At 45.7% G+C, this 20,450-nt stretch overlaps 1 protein-coding gene across 1 annotated transcript in view; it reads left to right on the top strand.

The window, feature by feature from the left end:
• The first annotated feature begins 386 nt into the window (after positions 1-386).
• The window catches only part of LOC134366929 (H(+)/Cl(-) exchange transporter 4-like), a 41,016-nt gene continuing 20,952 nt past the window's right edge, over positions 387-20,450 (top strand). Inside the window, exons 1-7 of the mRNA XM_063083500.1 lie at positions 387-527; positions 3,091-3,190; positions 8,881-9,068; positions 11,830-11,952; positions 18,037-18,243; positions 18,364-18,444; positions 19,530-20,075. Of these exons, the coding sequence (XP_062939570.1) occupies positions 402-527; positions 3,091-3,190; positions 8,881-9,068; positions 11,830-11,952; positions 18,037-18,243; positions 18,364-18,444; positions 19,530-20,075 (1,371 nt within the window). The 5' untranslated portion in view covers positions 387-401. The remainder of the gene's footprint in view (positions 528-3,090; positions 3,191-8,880; positions 9,069-11,829; positions 11,953-18,036; positions 18,244-18,363; positions 18,445-19,529; positions 20,076-20,450) is intronic.

Here is a 20,450-nt window from a genome sequence, read left to right as displayed (position 1 = left end):
CTGTTGGCCATGAGTTCAATGTTAATGACTGAGCACTGTCTATTAACTACAGTGTCTGTAGACAGAAACACGAGATACAGGGTTATGTCTTGATAGGTTGACAAGAATGTGAGCAGAGGCTCTCAGGGCCCTAAACCTGTATTTCCTTAGGAGCGGTCACTGAGTTTTTGCTAATGTAGTGTCTGAAGTGACTTTATAGAACACATCTTCTACCTATAATGAGAACTGACTGTGTATATATGTTACTACAGCAGAGATGCCTATGCTGAGATAACTTCTTGTTGTGTAAGAAAATAGAGCCCGTGGGTTATCTTCTGCCATGTCCATGTAGATGTCCTGTTCACCTTTTCCTTGACCGTTTTTCTCTCTCAGGTGTAACTAGCCTGGTCAATGCAGGAGCGATGAGTGGCAGTGGAAACCTGATGGATTTTCTCGATGAGCCATTCCCCGACGTGGGGACATATGAGGACTTCCACATCATCGACTGGCTAAGGGAAAAGTCACGGGACACAGACCGACACAGAAAGGTAGGTGGCATTGTGAAGGGACAAGGTGAAGGGGACCCATACAAGTGGCTGTGGCATGCTGGCATCCGGAAGTTGTTGAGTGGGGGCTCAGGTTCATGTGTCATGTACCAGGTTAGGTTCTAAAGAAGAGTGGGGCCAGGTCAGAGATGTGGACAGATGGCTGTAGCTCCCAGTGCTGGGGGTGGGAGTCTGTCATATAGAGGGAATGTGGTGCGGAGCACAAGGAGGGGACTCTGGAACCAGATGAATCTGGCGCACTTCCTGCCCTTGACACCATCGGGCTAGGTGACTTTGGGGGTGCCAGTTCTGAGCCCCTCATTTTCTCATCTGTGGGGACAGAGGTGATTATTCCTCAAGGGTAAGTGAGGCTGTGTGTGTGAAAGCACATGTTATGGGGCCGGGCGTCTAGTTGGCAGTCGATATATATTTTAATGGGCTGCAGTGAAGCTACGTGTAAGTGCTATGGGATCCTCTAAGAGGGACGGTTGGAGAAGAGGTTCTCAGAGGCTGATATTTCAGTTGGGACTTGAAGGAAGACTAAGAGTTCACTGGGCAGACAAAGGGAAAAGCATGTAAACACCAGAGTGTCCCTTTCTTAAGTCAGAGGCTTGAAAGAACATGGCACACTTGGGCAATTCAGGGAGCTCCAGGGGTCTGGTGGGGGATTCCTGGAAGGGGAAGAAAGCAGATGAGTCTAGAAACGAGAGTAAGGGCTGGCCGGTTGGCTCAGTTGATTAGAGCGCAGCCTTGCAACACCAAGGTCAAGGGTTCTGATCCCCTTACCGGACAGCTGCAAAAAAAAAAAAAAAAAAAAAAAAAAAGATTTGTAGAAACATGAGCAATGGGGCCCTTTAGGAGTGACTGAGTAGGCCATGGGGAGGAGTTTGTATTTTGTGTTGCAGGCGACAGAATACAATAAAGATGCATCGCAAAGGGAGAAACAGAAGGCTTGGAAGTGAGTTCTGGAGGAAGCGGGAGGTCTGACTAAAGGCCGTGAAGTAGAGGTGGATTAAGGGGAGCAGGGACCTCAGAGAGACATTGACAGGACTACGGGAGGGGCTGGGGTCAGGTGGGGGGCGGAGTCAAGGAATACCGGGCTGTGGCCAGATGGGGTTGATGCCTTTGATGATGGGGGGCGGCAGATTTCAGAGCGAGACCAGTGGGTTTTGTTTTAGACGCTTTGAATTTGAGCTGCCCACCTCGCCTGCAGCTGGGGGTGGGTGGTTGGCAGGTGGAGGGAACTCTGCAGTTCCAGGGCAAGGTCAGGGCCACAGTGATGGGTCCCTGGCATGAGAGTGGGTGCTGAAGCTTTAGAGGTGGCCAGGGTGGCTGGGGAATGTGGAGGGAGACAGAAGGAGGCGGTCAGGACCCTGGGCAATGCCAGGAGTTAGGAGGTCTGGCGGAGGTAAGTGGGTGCCAGTGACAAATTCTGAGGAGAAGCAGGGAGAGGTGAGGGAGGGGACCAGCCGAGAGTTGTCCCAAGTGAGAAGAGTAGAGAGTGTTGAGGAGGGGCTGCTCCCAAGGTCAGCCTCCATGGAGGGGTAATGGTGAACCAACAACATGGGGGCTGTTGGCAACTTCAGGGAGAGCCGCTTCAGAGGGAGATGTGGAGGGACGTGGAGAGTGCGACTGTGTCACGCCCTTTCATGAAGGTTGGCAGTGAAAGGAGGAAGAGCTTTGCAGGAGTGAGGTTCAGTCAAGAAGATGGCGCAGCCTCTTGGCTCCAATGTGGAGGAGCATGGGGACAGGGCAGCCTTCCCTCTAGAGCAGGGCTCAGCAAACTATGGCCCTCGGGGCAACGCCAGCTGGCACCTCGTTTTGTAAAGTTTTATTGGAACTTAGTCATGCCCATTCATTTACATGTTCTTTATGGCTCCTTTTGTGCACAGTGGCAGAGTTGATTAGTTGCAACAGACACCATTTGACGTGCAGAGCCCGAAATATTTACTGTCTAGTCCTATATAGAAAATGGTTGCCAACCACCTCTCGAAACGGTTGTGAGGGGAATGGTGATCTCGGAGGATTTTGTGAACACAGGGAGGCAAAGGTGCGTTCTTACAGTGTGTATAGACGTGTCCATCTGCCATGGTAACTGTGATCCATGCTGTTAATTCACAGTTCTTGCTGTTAAAATTAAACCTCGAAAACAAAAGTAGGAAATGCAGTCTTTGTTGAAGAGGCTTTTTAATGAACAGACCTGATAAAGTAAGTTAAAACAGTAGCTTATATTCAAGATAGTGATACCCAGTCAGTGCCTCCTTCAGAATGGCTTTTAAATAATGAAAGCTCAGATCACATTCAGTATGTTTTTCTAATCAAGTGCAGTTTTTGCTACTCTTGTTTCTTGGAGACTATGATGGCACCTCCATAGCTCTGTGAACTAGGAAGCCCATTGTGTCATGTGGCACACAACTGAATGAATAATGTAACTGGGAATTTGGTTGCTGAATGACCTTCATTTTCTCTTAATTACCACCCTGTTTCCTGAGAAAACAGTTTCAAGGAGAAAAGCATGAGTTGAAAAATGTGTGTACATCACCTGCTGTGTCTGCTCTGCTTCCAGATAACCAGCGAAAGCAAGGAGTCCATATGGGGGTTCATCAGGAGCCTGCAGGACGCCTGGTCGGGCTGGGTGGTCATGCTGCTCATCGGCCTGCTGGCAGGTACGCAGGGCACGCAGCGCTCCCGGGCGAGCTGCGGACGCTGACGACCCCGAGCCCCAGCCGCTTGGGATGATGTTCGGAATGTGGAGCGTTTCCCTTTTACCCCGTGCAAGAGATTTCTTACTTGAAATGTCTAAGAGCAGAATACATGACCATATAGTTTCCATCAAAGGTGTCATCGAATAAGCTTCTGGAGAGCTGTCATTATAGAGCTGGTTGGCCCTTTCCACATAGTGCAAAGGTTTATGAGCATGCGGGAGTGTACTGAAAGCACGCGTTCTGCATTCTGCTGTCCTTGGTTATGTAGAAGCCAACGAAATATGAAAAGATTTTGAGCTGCCATAATCAAACACCACATGAGACTGGCTTTTGCTACTACTGGCAGGCCCTGGAATGACCTGTAAACACCGTAGGGGACTCAAAACAATGCTAGACACCCACAGGGTCTGAGGTAGGCCCTGGGAGATCCCCAGCCCCGACATCGTTCTGACCCTCGGTGACTCCGTGTCCTTCCTTTTTATAATCCCAACACCGTGTTTGCCAGTAGTAGATGTTTCCAGAGTAAATGGACGAATGTCTGGAGGGGAAACCTGTCGTTTTAATGTCAAATGCACCAGCTCTTCATGGAAATTGTGTCCCCAAACTTACTTCCTTTGAGGAGGCTGGGAGGGTTAATGTCTAAGAATTTAAAAATTTGAGCATGCTGAAGAGATCCCCTGAATAAAAATCCCCTACATGTAACAACATAATCATTATGGCAGGAAAATTGATCAGAGAAGTGACTGTAATACAGGCAGAATATAGTAAGTGCTTTAAGAAAGAACAGTAATGAGACACATGATTTTGTGATTACAGGTGATTCCGATTTCCAGGCGACCTTTCATTTATTTCATGGGTAATTGTAGGAGAGGCTCGGTGGCCAGGGAAGGGCCCCATCTGCCTCGTCCGCCTCGGCATTCCAGAAAAAAGAAGCCAAGAGGAATGCTTGAGAGCAGCCCTTTCCTACTAGCCACAGCAGCTGTCTCTTCATTTCCCCAATTCTATTCTCCCACCCCCCAGTGGCGGCAACCAGGGAAGGGAATTAGTCTTGGCAGATACATGGTCTTCTGCCACCACGTTTGCTTGACCGCTTCTGTGAAGACCTTTGAAGGAGGCGGGGGCGGGGCGGGGGAGGAGGAGGGGATGGAGTTTGCTCTGGATTTCGATGGCCCTACTTAGAATAGATTTATCAAACCTTACACTGTATCATTATTCTTGGCTCCTAATAAGGAGAAATAAATAGGGTAAATGAAGACACTTGGAACAGATGTTCTGGTGTCTTGCTGGAATAAATGGCACAGCTTAGATTTATTTGGCTAGTGGAGGAGCGCAACTGGGCTATCTTTAGCTGACCTGATATTGACCAGCTGGTCTCACTATCAACTCAGTTGCTGTCAGTTCTCGCAGGAGGAATCACCTGGGGAGTGAAACAATATGTAGAACTGCCTGGGCTGCAATTAAACAGACTCTCTGGAGGGGGCGCCCTCGCATTGAGTAAAGCCCCCTCTTCTCCCCTCTGTGATTCGAATATGGAGGCCGGGGTGAGAACCGCCGGAGAAAGGAAGGCCCGTGGGCGCATCTGCGCATGAGTACGGAAGGAGGGCAAGAATGGGAGGACAGTGGAAACAGAAGTGGCTCAAGTGTTCTTTTGGCCTGGATGCACCAATTGTCTGGCTGGCTGTCCGTCCCCTCAGTGGCGCCCTGGCCACTCTATTCTGACCCCGGATGGAGAGGCCCAGCGGCATCTCCTCTGCAGGGCGTTTATCAGGAGCTGCTACTTGGTGTCGCTGTTGTACCGTGGAATAAAGCTGAGGCTCAGTCAGCACCAGAATCAGCAAGGAGGATTGGGTGTGGGATAATGTGATTACGAATGAATGAATAAAGATGGAATTTGGGGTGATCATTGCGTCTTGCCCCTAGATATCTGCAGGACCCCTCCCCAACCTTCTTTGGGTCTTTGATCAAATGTTATCTTTTATTTGAGGCCTTCCCCGACTGCCTTCTCTAAAATTACATCCTTCCCTCTGAATCTCATCCCCCTTTCCTGCTCTAGGTATGTATATATGTGTGTATGTAACAGCTTTATTGAAATATATTTCACATGCTACACAATTCACTCATATAAAGTGTCCAGTTCAGTGGTTTTTAGTATATTCACAGAGTTGTGCAACCATCACCACGATCAATTTTAAAATAATTTTATCACCCACAAAAGAACCTCTGTACTTTTTAGCTATCAAAGCCCCAGCCCCAGTCCCCTCTCAGCCTCAGGCCACCACTAATCTACTTTCTGTCTCTATGGATCTGCCTGTTCTGTATATGTCTTATAAATGGTATCATACAGTACAATGTGGTCCTTTGTGATTAACTTCTTTCACTTAGCACAATGTTTTCAAGGTTCATCCACGTCGTAGCTAGTATCAGTGCTTCATTCCTTTTTATTACTGAATACTACTCCATTGTATGGACAAACCACATTTTGTTTATCTGGTCATCCGTTGATGAGTACTTGGGTTGTTTCTACTCTTTGGCTGTTTTGAATAATGCCACTAAGAGCATTTGTGTGCAGGTCTTTATGTGGACACATGTTTTCGTCTTGGGTATATGCCTCCGAGTGGAGTTGCTGGGCCAAATGGTAACTCTGTATTTAACTTTTTGAGGAACTGCCAGACTGTTTTCCAAGGCGGCTGTACCATTGAATCGAGCTATATTTTCTCTCTAGCACCTATCACCTTCTAGTGGAGTCTCTGGCTACTTACTTACTTGTCTAGTGTCTCTGTCCCCTCCGTGAGGTACAGCTTCATGAAGTCAGAGACTTGGGTCTGCTTTGTTCGCTGCTGTATCCCCAGGATGTGGACTAGTGACTGGCACGTAGTAAGTAGGTGCTCAATACATATCCCTTGAGTGAATGAAGGGACCTGAGTTTTCTGATTTTTTCCTCCATTTATTTACTGCAGTCATCCACTCAATGTGGACATATAGCTCCATCTATGTACCTGACGTGGGTACAATAACGGACAAGGCAGGTAGTCTCCTTGCCCACTTACAGTGGACAGAGGCTCTGGATGACTGATCTAACCCCCTCTGTGGCATGAAAACCAGACAATGAAACCTTTTTTCCTGTGATTTATAGCCTGTGGAAGTACAGACGTATATATACCTATATTGCTAACCATGAGATCACGATACAGTAGGTATGGAGATGGGGCAAGGCACGAGAAATACACTTGGGCCACACTTAGGAACTCAGAGAAGGCTTCCCAAAGGAGGGATATAAATGCTGGAATCTGGAACATAAGGAGGACCCTGCCCAGTGGAGGGAGGGTAACGCTTGCTGAGATGGTGCAGACAGGAGCTCCTGGCATGTTCCAGAAATATGGATTGGGCAGAGGGTGGGGGTTAGTGATGGAAAAAAAATGAGGCTGGAGAGATACGAGGTGCCTGCCATCAGGGACAGCAATCTGTTGAGGATTTGGGCATTCTCCCAAGAGCAACGGGAAATCGTGGCAGGCTTTTCCATAGGGACTGGCGTGGGTCAGATTGGCAGCTTTGAAAGCCTGTTTGACCACAGTGTGGAGAACCCACCGGAGGTGGGCAAGTTGGGCATGGAGACCCGAAAGGGGGCTCTGGCTGCAGCCCAGACAGAAATGATTCTGAAACGGTGGCCTGAATGTTAGCAGAGGCCATGGGGAGGAGGGGACGGGAGCGATTCAAGAGAGATTTTGAGGTGGAGTCGCTAGGATGTGGTGATTGCCCGGAGCGGGATGTGTACGCAGGTTTCTGGTTTGCACAAGTACCTGGATGCTGGGCCCTTCTCTCAGCTGTGAGCAAAGCTGGGCCTGGGAGGGAGATACTGTCGCTCAGCGTTGGATGCAGAGAGCTGGGGTGGAGATGTCCCACAGACCCGAGAAGCCAAATAGACGCGTGTCCTTTGACAGTTGCTACTCATTGGCTTTGACTGCCTGGGGCTCTGTTAGAAAGGGTGTTTGAGGGTGATTGCACACGAGTCTGGCACAGTGGATAAGTGGTGTCTGACAGGGGCATGTCAAAAGCGTGGTGAAGGCGAATCCAGTAGAGTGTGTCAGATCGATGGGTGATGTCTGCCATGGGCAGTGGAGCTGGTGGCTGGGCTCTGTGGTGACTGAGCACAGTAGGCAGGAGCTCCTACGTGCCTGGAGGGCAGAGCTAGATATGCACAGCTACAGCTCAGTGGCAATAGAAGGACGTGAACCTGGTGGCCAGGGTCGAGAGTGTAGTGTAAGAAGAGAGAAGGGTTTAGGGTCAAGCTTGGAGGAAATGTGCCTTTTAGAAGTTGGGTAGAGCAGAGATCAGGGAGACAGAGAAAACCAGAGAGCCAGGAGGAAACCAGGGGAGGATAATGTTGTGGAAACCAAGGGCAGGTGTGTTTCTAGAAGGATGGAGTGGTCAGCAGTGTCAAAGGATGCTGAGAAGTCTGGAACTGGGGTCAGCACACTTTTTCTGTAAGGGGCCAGGGAGTAAATATTGTCAGCTCTGTGGGCCACCCACTTTCTGTGTCACCTCTTCAGTTCTGCCTCTGTAGCATGAAAGCAGCCACAGATGGCACCTCATTGAGTGGCACGGCTGTGCTCCAATAAAACTAGATTTACGAAAACAGGCAGTGACCAGATTTGGCCCATGGGCTGTAGTTTGCTGATCCGGTCCTGGAAGATGAAGACTGAGCAAAGGCCATTGCCTGAGCTGCGGGTCTCCAGGTGGACAGAGCGGAGTGAGGCTGAGCGGACGGAAGAGACTGGCCGGTGGCTGGAGGGGAAGGTGGGGCCGGGCAGTGTTGACACTGAAGGCTGCAGGGAAGGAGCCATCAGAAAGGGGAGGTGGCAGGGACAGGAGAGAGAAAGGGGAACTGTAAGAGGGAGGGTCTGAGGACGCAGGGTGTCTGGGACCCAGGCGGGCCACTGAGCACGGAGCAGAGGACAAGGGATGGGGGTGCGCCTATGTGGGGGTGCGGATGCCTTTCGGGGTGATGCGGGTGTGAACCCGATACTGAAGTGAGGATTCAGTAAAAGTTTCACAAGTTAAGAAGCCGGAGAACATTCCTTGCCTTTGGAAAAGACTAGAATGAGTTATTCTGGAAAGAGATGCAAGGCAGCCTTTTGTGGCCCGCTGAGCTGCACAGTCTATTATTTATGTTTTCGTTGGGACGTAAGTGACTGTATATGTGTGTGGGGCACAGCCTTGAATATCTGTAGCCGTGTGCAACATGCGATGCTCCGACCAGGATAATTGGCACACTCGGCATGACACCATGTCATCGTTTTGGGTGGCCATTTACCAGTCCCTCCCTTGGCCATCTCCCCTCCCCCTTTCCCAACTCTGGTAACCTCGGTCCTGTTCTCTCCTTTGCAAAAGTATTATTGGCAGCCTTGTGTCTTTCCTTCTTTCTTTTAAAATTTATTTTCCAGCTCCCACTTATGAGTGAGGACACGTGGTGTTTCTCTTTCTGATGCACATTCTATTTCATCCCACTTCTATGGGCCTTTAAAGTCATTATCTACTTGTATGGCCCTACGATCCCTTACCCAGAATTTAAAGAATCTGGAAAGTCCTAATAAGCATGGGTTTCCCAAGTTTGGTTCGCATTTGGTGGCAAAACCTTGTGCTGCTTCCTCCAGGCATCTTGGCTGGGGTCATCGATCTTGCCGTCGACTGGATGACAGACCTGAAGGAAGGTGTCTGCCTGTCTGCCTTCTGGTACAGCCACGAGCAGTGCTGCTGGACTTCCAATGAAACCACTTTTGAAGACAGAGACAAGTGTCCACAGTGGCAGAAATGGTCGGAGCTGCTGTTGAATCAGTCGGAGGTGGGTGTCTGGGCAGGGTCATCCTGGGGACTCACACAATTCCACATGCCTTTGGAACCCTGTGGGGTGATTCGTGAGTGTCATTTCACCTTCAAGTGTCTGTTGCGATGACAGTCCACGGCGTAATACTAGTGTGACTTGCTTTTCTCTAGCTCTAATGCAGCCACCCAGACTTCACTTGGAAAACCCTTCCTCACTGTTTCATGTGCTATATACATACATATTTAAAAGCCTTGTATTTGGCTTTATTTTTCTTACTGAACGTAGTTTGTTGATCATGCTGAAGAAATAGCATTAATTTTTATACCTTTTATTTGAGGAGAAAATATGAATTATCTTTTTTTTAGAATAACAGCTTTAGTGAGATATAATTCACATTCCATATTTAAAGTGTACAATTAACCATCATCACAATCTAACTTTAGAACATTTTCATCAACCCCCAAGATACCTTGTACCCATTAACAGTCAGTCCCATGGCCCCCCAACCCACTAGCCCCTGGCAACTGCTCTATTTTCTGTCTCTATAGATTTGTCTGTTCTGGAGATTTCATGTAAATGGAATCATATAATGTGTGGCTTTTTTGTCTGGCTTCTTTCACTTAGCACAATGTTTTCCAAGTTCCTTCATGTTGTAGCATGAATTAATACTTCATTCCTTTTTGTGGCTGAATAATATTTCACTATATGGATATACACTTTTTAATTTTAAAATCTAATTTTTCACATTTGTGGGGGGATATACCACATTTTATGTATCACTTTATCAGTTGATGAACATGGGTTGCTTCTCCCTTTTTGCTATTATGAATGATGTTGCTATGAACATTTGTGGACACATGTTTCATTTCTCTTGAGTGTATACCCAGGAGTGGAATTGCTGGGTCAGATGGCAACTCTGTGTTTGACCTTTTGAGGAGCTGCCAGACTGTTTTCCACAGTGGCTGCACCATTTTACCTTCCCACCAGCAGTGCATGAGGGTTCCCATTTGCTCTCCTTCTTGCTAACACTTATTATTATCTGCTTTTGATGTTAGCCATGCTAGTGGGTATGAACTGGTACCTTATTGTGCTTTCAGTTATCTTCCACTCCATTTTATGAGCTCATTACAGAGGATGTTCCGGGCCTTCTGTGAAGAGAATGTCCCAGGCACAGGGGATGTGGTGGTGAACCACAGACCTAGTGTTTGCCTTCAACGCACCTAGAGTTTCACATCTTTATAAAAATCTAAGCTCAGGAAAGGGTTAACTTTTAACCAAATTCAGTGGTTACCACAATGACTGGATCCTTGAAGGATCAGAAATCCAGGTGAGGGGAGCTAGGAGCCAAGCTTCACATTAGGGGTGATGTGAGGACCGTTTAAGCTAGAACTGTTCTTGGAAGGTACATGTAATCTGTTTATACGTCTCCTCCCTGCCCCACTTTTTTTTGCCTGACCAACTTAGCACAGCTGAAGACATTTGGAATGCACTTTGCCATTTTGCTAAACCCCTTTCTCAGTGGAATAGAAAATGAATTTCTTCAAATCTCAGAAGTAGACAGAGATCTTGAAATCTCACACATTCTCAGTGCTCTCTGTCACTTCCGAAAAGAAACTCTCTACTTGGGCCGATGGGTGTGGGCAGGCAGAGGTGGCTGGGCGCCATATTTTATTTCTTCTCTCCTACTTGCAATATGTGTTTTGGGGCAATATGGGCATCCATCCTTTCAACGACTTTTAATATTTATCCTTTTTTTCAAAGAGTTACTCTTAGTAGGAGTGAGAAATCATTTTTAGCCTCCAAAAAAAGTACATTTTTAAGTGGGTGAAAGAAATTCCTCTGTCCGAACTCTCACCTCATAGGGTGTGAATATATGTGCTTGTAAAGGCCAGAGCAGTCTTCTGGAATGTGTTTTGCATTTAATAGGAACACATTTGGCTGTGTCCATGGCCTGACTTGTAGGTGACCCCTCTTTCCTTCCGCCCACACTTGAGTCATCCAGATGGTAGCAAGAAGCTGAGGCCTAAAGAAATGCAGACTCCACTCAGCAGACCAAGTCCTCAACTGAAAAGACCCCAGACTATGTCTTTGGTTCAGAAAAATGCTCCCCACATACCAGATAATTTGGAATCAGTGAAGTATTCTGAGGGAGATGATCAAGTTTTCCCCCAAGTAGTGCCTCTCAAATGGTACCTGAGACTCTGCGTTTCTGGCAAGTCCAAAGGCATGCTGAGGCCGCTGGACCAGGCAGCTCACCTGAGTAGCAGCATTCCAAACCACAGCTCCCACCCTTGCTCATCGCCAGTGCAGTTGCTTGCTGGGGTGTGAGCGTGGCCTCTATGAAAGCTAGGAGAGACCAGTCCACCGCAGACAAGAAAGACAGGCCTTCCAGGCTCTGAAGACAGAATTTTCTGCATCACACCGTTCATTAGCTCTAGTGCAAGTGGTGATTAAAATCGAGCATCATTCACGGCTTCCGTTGCCTCTGAGACATCAGCCGGTGGAAGGTGCACTGTCACGGCTTCCGTTGCCTCTGAGACGTCAGCAGGTGGAAGGTGCACGTGAACAGCTCCTGGAGGAACACCGGTGCTGTGTTGTGTGTACCCATTTCAGCGTTGGCGACAGACGATAAAACCGACTCTGGCCTTTTTGTTTTTACAAGACAGGGACTGGGCCTGCCCAATCCCATCAAAGCGTCTGCTCTCCCGACAGAGGGGTGGCTTTGGTATGTTGCTCAGGTTTGCCATGGCTCATGTCCTCCTCCTTTGTGTCTGTTTAGGGTGCCAGTGCTTACATTCTGAATTACTTAATATACATCCTGTGGGAGTTGCTGTTTGCGTTTCTGGCCGTCTCCCTGGTGCGCGTGTTTGCACCATATGCCTGTGGCTCTGGCATACCTGAGGTGAGTCGTGGCTGAATTTCTTTTGTACCAATAATAAGAACAGCAAATACTTCCGTAGCACTGTTGTGCCAAGCACAGTTCCGAGCATGAACTCATTTGACTAACTCATTTACACCTCACAGTAGACTATGAGGCAGGTACTATTATTGTGCATTTGGTAGTTGAAGAAACTAGCGCAGAGAGATTAAGGAACTTGCCCAAGGTCACCAAGCTGGTCAACTGTGAGTTCAGGATTCATACTCTGTATCCAAGATTTCTGCTTTATCGCTTCTCAGATGATTAAACCATTGTCGTAGTAAACCTGGCATAACTCTTAAGGCCTGTGGAATCAGAGTTCATTAACCACACGCATAAATTGGCACTGGGATGACTCGGAAGTGCGCCTATGATATAATGTGAAAAAAGGGCAATGGCGGAGGTTTGTTGCTGAGAAAGTTCACTGATGATTAAAATCCCTTGCCACATTCTGCTCTTCTGATGACCAGGTAATAGCAATCTTTACAAAACTTAATTTCACTTTCACCGCATGCACTGTGAATTTACCCTTGTGAATTTAGCGTTCTTATAAATAGTTTTCAGCGCTTTGATGTAACCAAAGTATGAGGGAAGTGAGCTCATCCATCAGGGCGAATGCCTGAGACTGAACTTGAAACCTACAAGGATCTACTGGGCAGAATAATGATAATTGAGCTGGTTCGCAAAGAGCCCAGACAGTGACAATTTTAGCCAGAAATAATTTTTAAAATTCTTGTATTATCCCTCGAATCAATGCAATTCAGTTCTTCAAGTTGGTGCTGCAGCAAGGCCCACACGCGGTAGAGATGCTGAGTTTGAAGATGTAGTTGTGCACCAGTTGTGGCGACACGTCCCCACCATAGGGTGGTGCCCTCCACCACTGATGCTGGTCCAGGCAGTTACAGGAAGGGCTGAGTCATTGAAAGATGGTCAAAAGAAAAATTCAATATGGTCTTGTTTCAGGAAAGATAGGGAAAAATCTTAATATGTCATGCTGAATTTTTGATGGTTTATATTAACGAATTGCTTCAGGAACCCCAAAAACAAGCCGTATTACCATCCTATTTTCTCAGTACAGCCAGTTCTGCTATAGTGTGACATATGCATTCCTAAACATCACCATGCCATGCAAAATCACGCAATTTAAAAAAAAAGGGCTTATGGAGAAAATGGGTTAGGAACACAATACTCAAAAACTTCATCAGTGATACATATAAAAAAGATAGGCTAGTAAAAACAGCAGCACAGTTTTACACATTAAATAGCCAAGAAATATGTCAATACTACAATAAGTATGTTTCTTCTTGAAAAACTTGAAGTTGGCTGTCGAAGTGGGTGTCAGAAGTGCTGCAGCTTGTGAGTTACTGTGAAGGGGCTGCAGGAGGGTTATGTGGACCTGGAGGGGAAGCTGTGACAGCGGCGTGCACGGGTGTGGCTCCCCAGCACACGTGTGGACTGGGTGATGTTTGAGGCATGTGTGTATGTATGTTTTGTGTTTCCCTACATAGCTCAGTTCAGCTGGGTACGGTGTTCTGCATTCACCTAGTATTTCTCCCAGAGCAAATTGTGCATAAACAGACATAAAATTTGTGTTATGCTCAAATTCTTCCCTAATGTATAGATAGCATTGGAACCAATATGCATTTTCTAAACAAGTATTATAGCAGAGCTGACTGCATTTTCTCTGACATCTAAAGCCTAAGGCACCATGGCGTCTTAGGTTATGATCCCACCACCCGTCGATACATGTTGTTGACTCAAATATTTCCAAAATAAGGAGATGGCCAGTGGGGAATTGGTGGAAAATATAAAGCAGAAATAAAAGGCATGATGGGCAGTCCCGTCTTCCTCTTCCAAGAACCAGAGGTGTGAGGCTCAGCTTGTGATCTTACAGACAGACCTGCAGCTCGAGTATGAGCTCTGTCTTTGAGGGCTGGCCGGACTTGGTGTTCACTCGAAGTGGGCATCTTTAGTGGTGACAGCTGGACTCAAAAGACGTGAACTACCCAGAGGAGCATTGAAATTTCTTATATAACAAAAGTACCAGGAACACATACATGTGGAGGAAACTGAAAAACGTGATGTCAAGTGAAAAACTAAGTTGCAGAAGAATATATAAAGGATGCTTCTCTCTATAATAGGAGTCCATAGGGAAAGGCAAAGAAATGATCGGAAGTGGTGAAGGGAAGGAGATCGTTTCTACTGGAGAGTGAACATGGGGCTGTCAAAGGGACCCACTCTTCTATTTCTTAAACTTGGGAGTGGGTACATAGTGCTTGTTTTAGTAATTTCTTTTAACCATATGTAAATATGGATGTAATAGGTTCATTTCTCCATTTAGAAAAGAGTTTATAACAATCTTTTAAAGTATCAGGAACCAAATAACCTAAGTTTAGTTATTATGACTCAGCAGTAGCAAAATTTTCATAGTAGAGCTTGAAATTCTTAACCTAAGAAGGCAGTACCTATCCCAGTTCTTGGAGGAAAAGGGCAGAGTAAAAAGGAAAATAAGTAAATAAAAGTAAATAAAAATAAAATTAAAAAAATAAAATAAAATAAACCTTTGGAGAAAAAAAATGAAAAAATAAACCTTTGGAGAAAAAAAAATAAAAAAAATAAAAAAATAAAAATAAACTGTATCACATTTTTATTATTTAAAATGAAGGTTCTTTGGAAACATTTTTTAAAATGCAAACTTAGAGAAAAGTTTTTTATGTGTCTTGAATACTCCTAGTGGAGTAGGTGCTGCCTTCTTAGGTATAAGCTCTGTAAGGCACATTTAAAAGTGAACACTCATAGTTTCTTGGATTTGGGAATTTAGAGAGAACTGGGTAAGAGTCTCTCTTTCTGCTTCTGTTCGCTTTATCAGTAGAACCACTATCAACTATACAAGGACTTCAAGAAGGTCGTGGAAAAATAGACTTAAAATACAAATCTTTCCACGAACTTTTTGAAGTATCCTTGTATATGAAATCATGTCTTCTCAGAACTTACTCTGAGTTGATGTTTCCGTTTATTACAAGAAATGAACACTCTTACAAATATTTACTTAACAGAAAGTGTTCTGGTTTTAAAGTTAAAAATACCAAGTCACAAATCCACTGCAATACATCTTGTGAAAGCCCTGCTTGCTTCAGTCTCAATGAATCCAAGTTAAAACAAGTCATTGGATTTTGGCATCTATTGGGAATGAATTTGCCTTCTTTAGTCCCTAATTTGATCATGAGAATTTTGTCAAATCATTTTAGAGAATTACAAAATACGTATTACACTGTTCAACTTACCACATGTCATGGTTGGCAAAGGCTCAGGTAATTTAGATGCTTGTAATTTTCAAAGTGCTATGATGCTTTTAAACTGTATCCTGGGGTCCAAATCCACATTAACTAACTGACAAAAAATTATAGAGAATTTTATTCAAGGCAACACAAAAGGGCAGGATTGTGGCAGGCATAATAAAACATCCCTTAAATAAAGGGATCTGAGATCCCCAGAGCACAGGATCAATTAGGCCAACTACCACCTGTTAAGGCCTGGTTTCGCCCCCACTAGTTTGCCATCAGTTATTTAAAGGCTCGTTCAAGAAACACCAGCTGACTGCGCAGCTAGGAGGCCTCTGGAGTGTCCTGTAGGGAGGAGCTCATTGAATTCTTCAGGAAGACATGCACGACCTGCTCGCATGGGCTCTTTCCCTCCCCTGCTCCTGAGATGAAAATGGTCCTGTGCACACCCCTTTAACAATCTGAAGATTCACTGACTTCATGACCCTCCCCAAGTCACCACAGGTGTCATGACGCTCAGTAGCAGGAATTTGTGAAAGAACCAAGAGTGTTTCAGGTCCGTTTCTTAAATATTGAGAAATTAGGGCTACCTGTGCTACATTTTCCCGGAATGGAACAGTGGTTCTCCACCTGGGCTGCATTGTAGATTCACCTGGGGAGGCTGTACAACTCCTCATACCCTGGATGCACCCGGGGCCAGTTACATCAAATCTCTCTGGGGAGAGCCAATTCTTAATATTTCCTAATTCCCAGTGATTCTGATGAGTGCTGAGGTTGTGAAGGACTGTAATAGCTACTTGAGAAATTGAATACTTGGCAGAGCAGTGTCCACAAGGAGGCACTTTGAAGTTATGTAAATGGCACTGATAAGCGATAACACTGTCCCGTTATGTATTACACAATGGGAAAAGAAATCGACCACGAAATTCATGGAGTAACTCACTTGGCGTCTAATTAATCTGTGATTACAGGCTTGTAAAATGCCAGCTCGGTGATAAACATTCACCTCATTTTAGCGAATTGTGGGAGAGGTTGGAGGTAGAGGTTATGTAGCCATGGTAATGTTTCTGTATCCTAAAGGACACCATTTTGGGTTAGAGGACCACAGTGTATGAAGTTAGTCACTGAGATTGGCACTGAGTTGAATTCTCAAAGCCTTAGGCAAAATGCTCAAGCACGCCTTTAGGAAGAAAGCCATTACTTGGCATTTACAAAATGCGGCAGGTCTGAAAATGGAGCAAGACAATGCTCCCTGTAGTCAAAGTCCTTTTCAATACAAGAGATAGGATTAGGTGAAAGAAAAGGGGTTGCCATGAATTCAAACATCTGTATATCCCCCAAAGTTGCGTTATTAGAATGCTGAGCGTCTTCTTCCTTTTCCAACGCTGTGTTAAGAATATTTTCAAACATATAGAAAAGTTGAAGGAATTGGACAGTAAACACCCATTTTACCTATCGCCTCCAGCAGGGGCCAGCAAACTTTTCTTATAAAGGATAGAGAGTCAATATTTTAGGCCTATGGGCCAAGAGGCAGGATGGAGCAACTATTATCACTGAAAGGCTAGTAATTTTTTTCTTACTTTATGTGATATTTCTATTACTATTTATATTACTTTAAATAATGTAAAAACCATTCTTAGCTTGTGGGTCATATAAAAATAGGCAACAAGCTAGATTTGGCCCACGGGCCATAGTTTGCCAACCCTTGACCTAAAGTTCAACTGACGTTTTGCTCTTGTGGGGGAGGCAGGATTTTACCTCTACCCTTCTAGGGGTTTTTGGCTTGGCCTGAGAATTAAGTTGATGTAAGACAGATCCATAGGAGAAAAACATACACATTTATTTAATATGTTTTATATGACATGGGACCCTTCATAAGGAAATGAAGACCTGAAGACGCAGTTAGAGTTGTGCACTTATATGCTGCATTGGACAAAGAGTAGTCAACTATGAAAATTTGACAGGGTAAAGGGGCTTGGGCTCGGGTACTGACAGAGACGTGACTAGGAGGATAAGGGCTAGTCTAACAACGTTGGTTTGTACAGAATTGCTTTGGCCTCAACTTCCCATCCTTGATGATAAGAATGACACTCTCCTTCTCGTACAGGAAGGGCATCTTTCACATGTGAATTTCATCTCCTTCTTTTAAGAAACAAAATGAAGGTCAGAGAGATCTTGCACCTGCTGTTTTCTGAGTGCCTGTAACTCAAATAGTCAATCTGCCAGAGTGGCATACTCTGGGTGGCGTATTCTAAACTCCTTCACTCTGTTTGCTCTGTCACGTAGCTGGCCAGCTCTCCCTGTCATTTCTCTGGGATATCTTCCAAGAGTCAAAAGGTAGCGGTTAAAATCATAGGTATATGAGGATACTTCAAAAAGTTTGTAGAAAAATGGAATTAAAAATAATACGAATCTTTCCATGAACTTTTTGAAGACCCCTTGTATATCTCTTCTCAACACAGCAAAGGGTAATGTGAACAGGACAAAACATCACGACTTAAATGAGACCTTTAGAAGTGAGTTATTCTGTCCTGTGATCTTTTAGTACTTTGGGAATTCTTAAGGTTTACTTGCATTGAATTTTTCAATGTTTCTGTTAATATAAAATTATATATTCATGTAAGTTTCTGTTAATATAATATAGACAAATGGAAAGCCAAAAGAGCCTGTCTTCCACATGACTTTGTGAATCAAAACTTTAAAAATGCCTCTCAGAGGAATTACAGCTATTTTCCTGGCCGTGCATTGAAACAGTTCATTCCCTCTCATTCTCGATCCTCTGTTTCAGATCAAGACCATACTGAGCGGCTTCATCAACAGGGGCTACTTGGGGAAGTGGACCCTGCTAATTAAGATGGTCGCCCTGGTGCTGGTAGTGTCATCCGGCCTGAGCCTTGGGAAAGAAGGGCCGCTGGTGCACGTGGCTTGTTGCTGTGGCAACTTCTTCAGCAGACTTTTCTCTAAGTACAGCAAAAACGAGGGCAAGAGGCGCAAGGTGAGCTGGCCAGCTTCCGCTGCAGGAAAGCGTTCTACCCACAGCCCATCCGTGGTCTCGCCTGCACACGCTGGTGTTCACGGAGGGCCCGGAGCTCATACGTAACTGTTTGCCTTGCAGGTGCTTTCAGCGGCGGTTGCGGCGGGAGTCTCCGTGGCCTTTGGTGCTCCGATCGGGGGTGTGCTTTTCAGTCTGGAAGAGGTGAGAAGGGGCAGCAGAGGGAATGCGTGGGGCTGAGAGGCAAGGACCCGTGGATGACTGGCATAGCAGTGAGCCTTCGTCTCCTGCCCTGTGAGGAGTACATTCAAAGAAGTGTTGCATAAGATTCCTGCAGTTAATTAAGGAGCTACAATTTCTGCCATTTAAAAATATTGTTTTAAAAATTGCCAACATGACTTTTTTTGAAGATTTATAGTGTCTTCTCTGTTTCTCAGAGCCAACTGAATTAAGCATTTTTGGTTTTGGTAACGCGAATGGATCATTCCAGGGGTTAGCTGGTTGGCAAACGTTTTCCATAAAGGGCCAAATGGGAAATATTTCAGGCTCTGTGGGCCACACAGTTTCTGCTGCAACTGCCCAACTTGGCCATGTGGCATGAAAACAGCCATAGACAACACATAGTTGGTGAATGGGCATGGCTATGTTCCCATGGGCACTGAAATTAGAATTTTCTTTTTTTAATATCCTATGTGTGTTTTTGTGTGTGTGTGTGTGTGTGTGTGTGTGTTTATCATTATGCAATTTTAACTTTCTTTGTGGCCTTTTACCGTGAAATTAGAATTTTCTATAGTTTTCACGTCACAAAATATTGTTCTTCTGAGTAGTTCAACTCAAAAAAACATTTTTTTTCTCCTCTAACCATTTAAAAATGTAAAAACCATTCTTAACTCGTGTGCCTTATGAATACTTTTGGTGGGCCAGAATTGACCTGTCGGCCAGAGTTTTCCAACCCCTGAATCAAATCCAGAGGTTTATTTGCTTTTAGGGGGGTCTCTGTGCTATAAAGAGAATTATGATTAAGTATTTTTCTCTTAAAAAAAGTGGCTTAAGCCACCTTGCTCAGTATCCATTTTACTTTTAGACACAATTAGATCCCTTTGGTATCTTCGTTGGTGCATTTTGTCATAGTCAAGCCTGGACTGACTGATGAAGTGAGTGCCGATCGTCCATGTTTGGTCCCAGTGTGTCTCACGGTGGGCACCAGCAGGTGGCTGCTGACCAAAGGGCCTGAACTCTGAGCAGCTCTTTCTCTGACCAGTCACTAATTTGCGACTTCTTTATTCCAGATCAGTTACTACTTTCTCTCGGAGACATCGTGGATGTCATTATTCACGGCCCTGGTGGCGGCCTTCACGTTGCGATCCATCAATCGCTTTGGGAACAGCCACCTTGTTCTCTTTTATGTGGAATATCACACGCCCTGGCACATGGCTGAACTCTTCCCCTTCATTCTGCTTGGGGTGTTTGGGGGCTTGTGGGGAACCCTCTTCATCCGCTGCAACATCGCCTGGTGCAGGAGGCGCAAGACCACTTGGCTGGGGAAGTACCCGGTGCTGGAGGTCATTGTGGTGACTGCCATCACCGCTGTCATTGCCTACCCCAATCCCTACACACGCCAGAGCACCAGTGACCTCATTTCTGAGATGTTCAACGACTGTGGGGCCTTTGAGTCCTCCCAGCTGTGTGACTACATCAATGACCCCAACATGACCCGGCCTGTGGTTGACATTCCAGACCGGCCAGCTGGGTTTGGCATTTACACGGCCATGTGGCAGCTGGCCCTGGCGCTGATCTTCAAAATCGTCATCACCATATTTACCTTTGGCATGAAGGTAAGTGAAGGGTAAGAAAGTGAGGGTGGGTGCTGGTGGGGGGAAGAACCCAAGTCCTTCTGGGGACAGCACCCTACACTCCTGAACAAAATTGTCATGGGAGGAAAAGGGGATCCGAAGTTTCTTGAATGTTCTCATGTGCTGGGCACTTGACATTCTTTCAATCATCAGGACACAATTCTTTAATAACCAACAAGCCTGCAAAATGAGGTTTTAATCCCATTTTACAAGTGAGGAAGCTGAGGCTCAGAGACCCGGAGTGGCCTAATCAGACCCACAGCATATGGGAGAAAGAGATGGGCATGGAGCTCACTTCATCTCACTCCCAGACCAGGGGTGGCCACAGCTTTGCCTGCTGTCAGGGTGATGCCAGGT

Source organism: Cynocephalus volans, chromosome X, assembly GCF_027409185.1.
Source record: "Cynocephalus volans isolate mCynVol1 chromosome X, mCynVol1.pri, whole genome shotgun sequence".
Lineage (NCBI taxonomy): Eukaryota > Metazoa > Chordata > Mammalia > Dermoptera > Cynocephalidae > Cynocephalus > Cynocephalus volans.
Note: the sequence above shows the minus strand (reverse complement) of the source record. Positions and strands in the feature narration are given on the sequence as shown.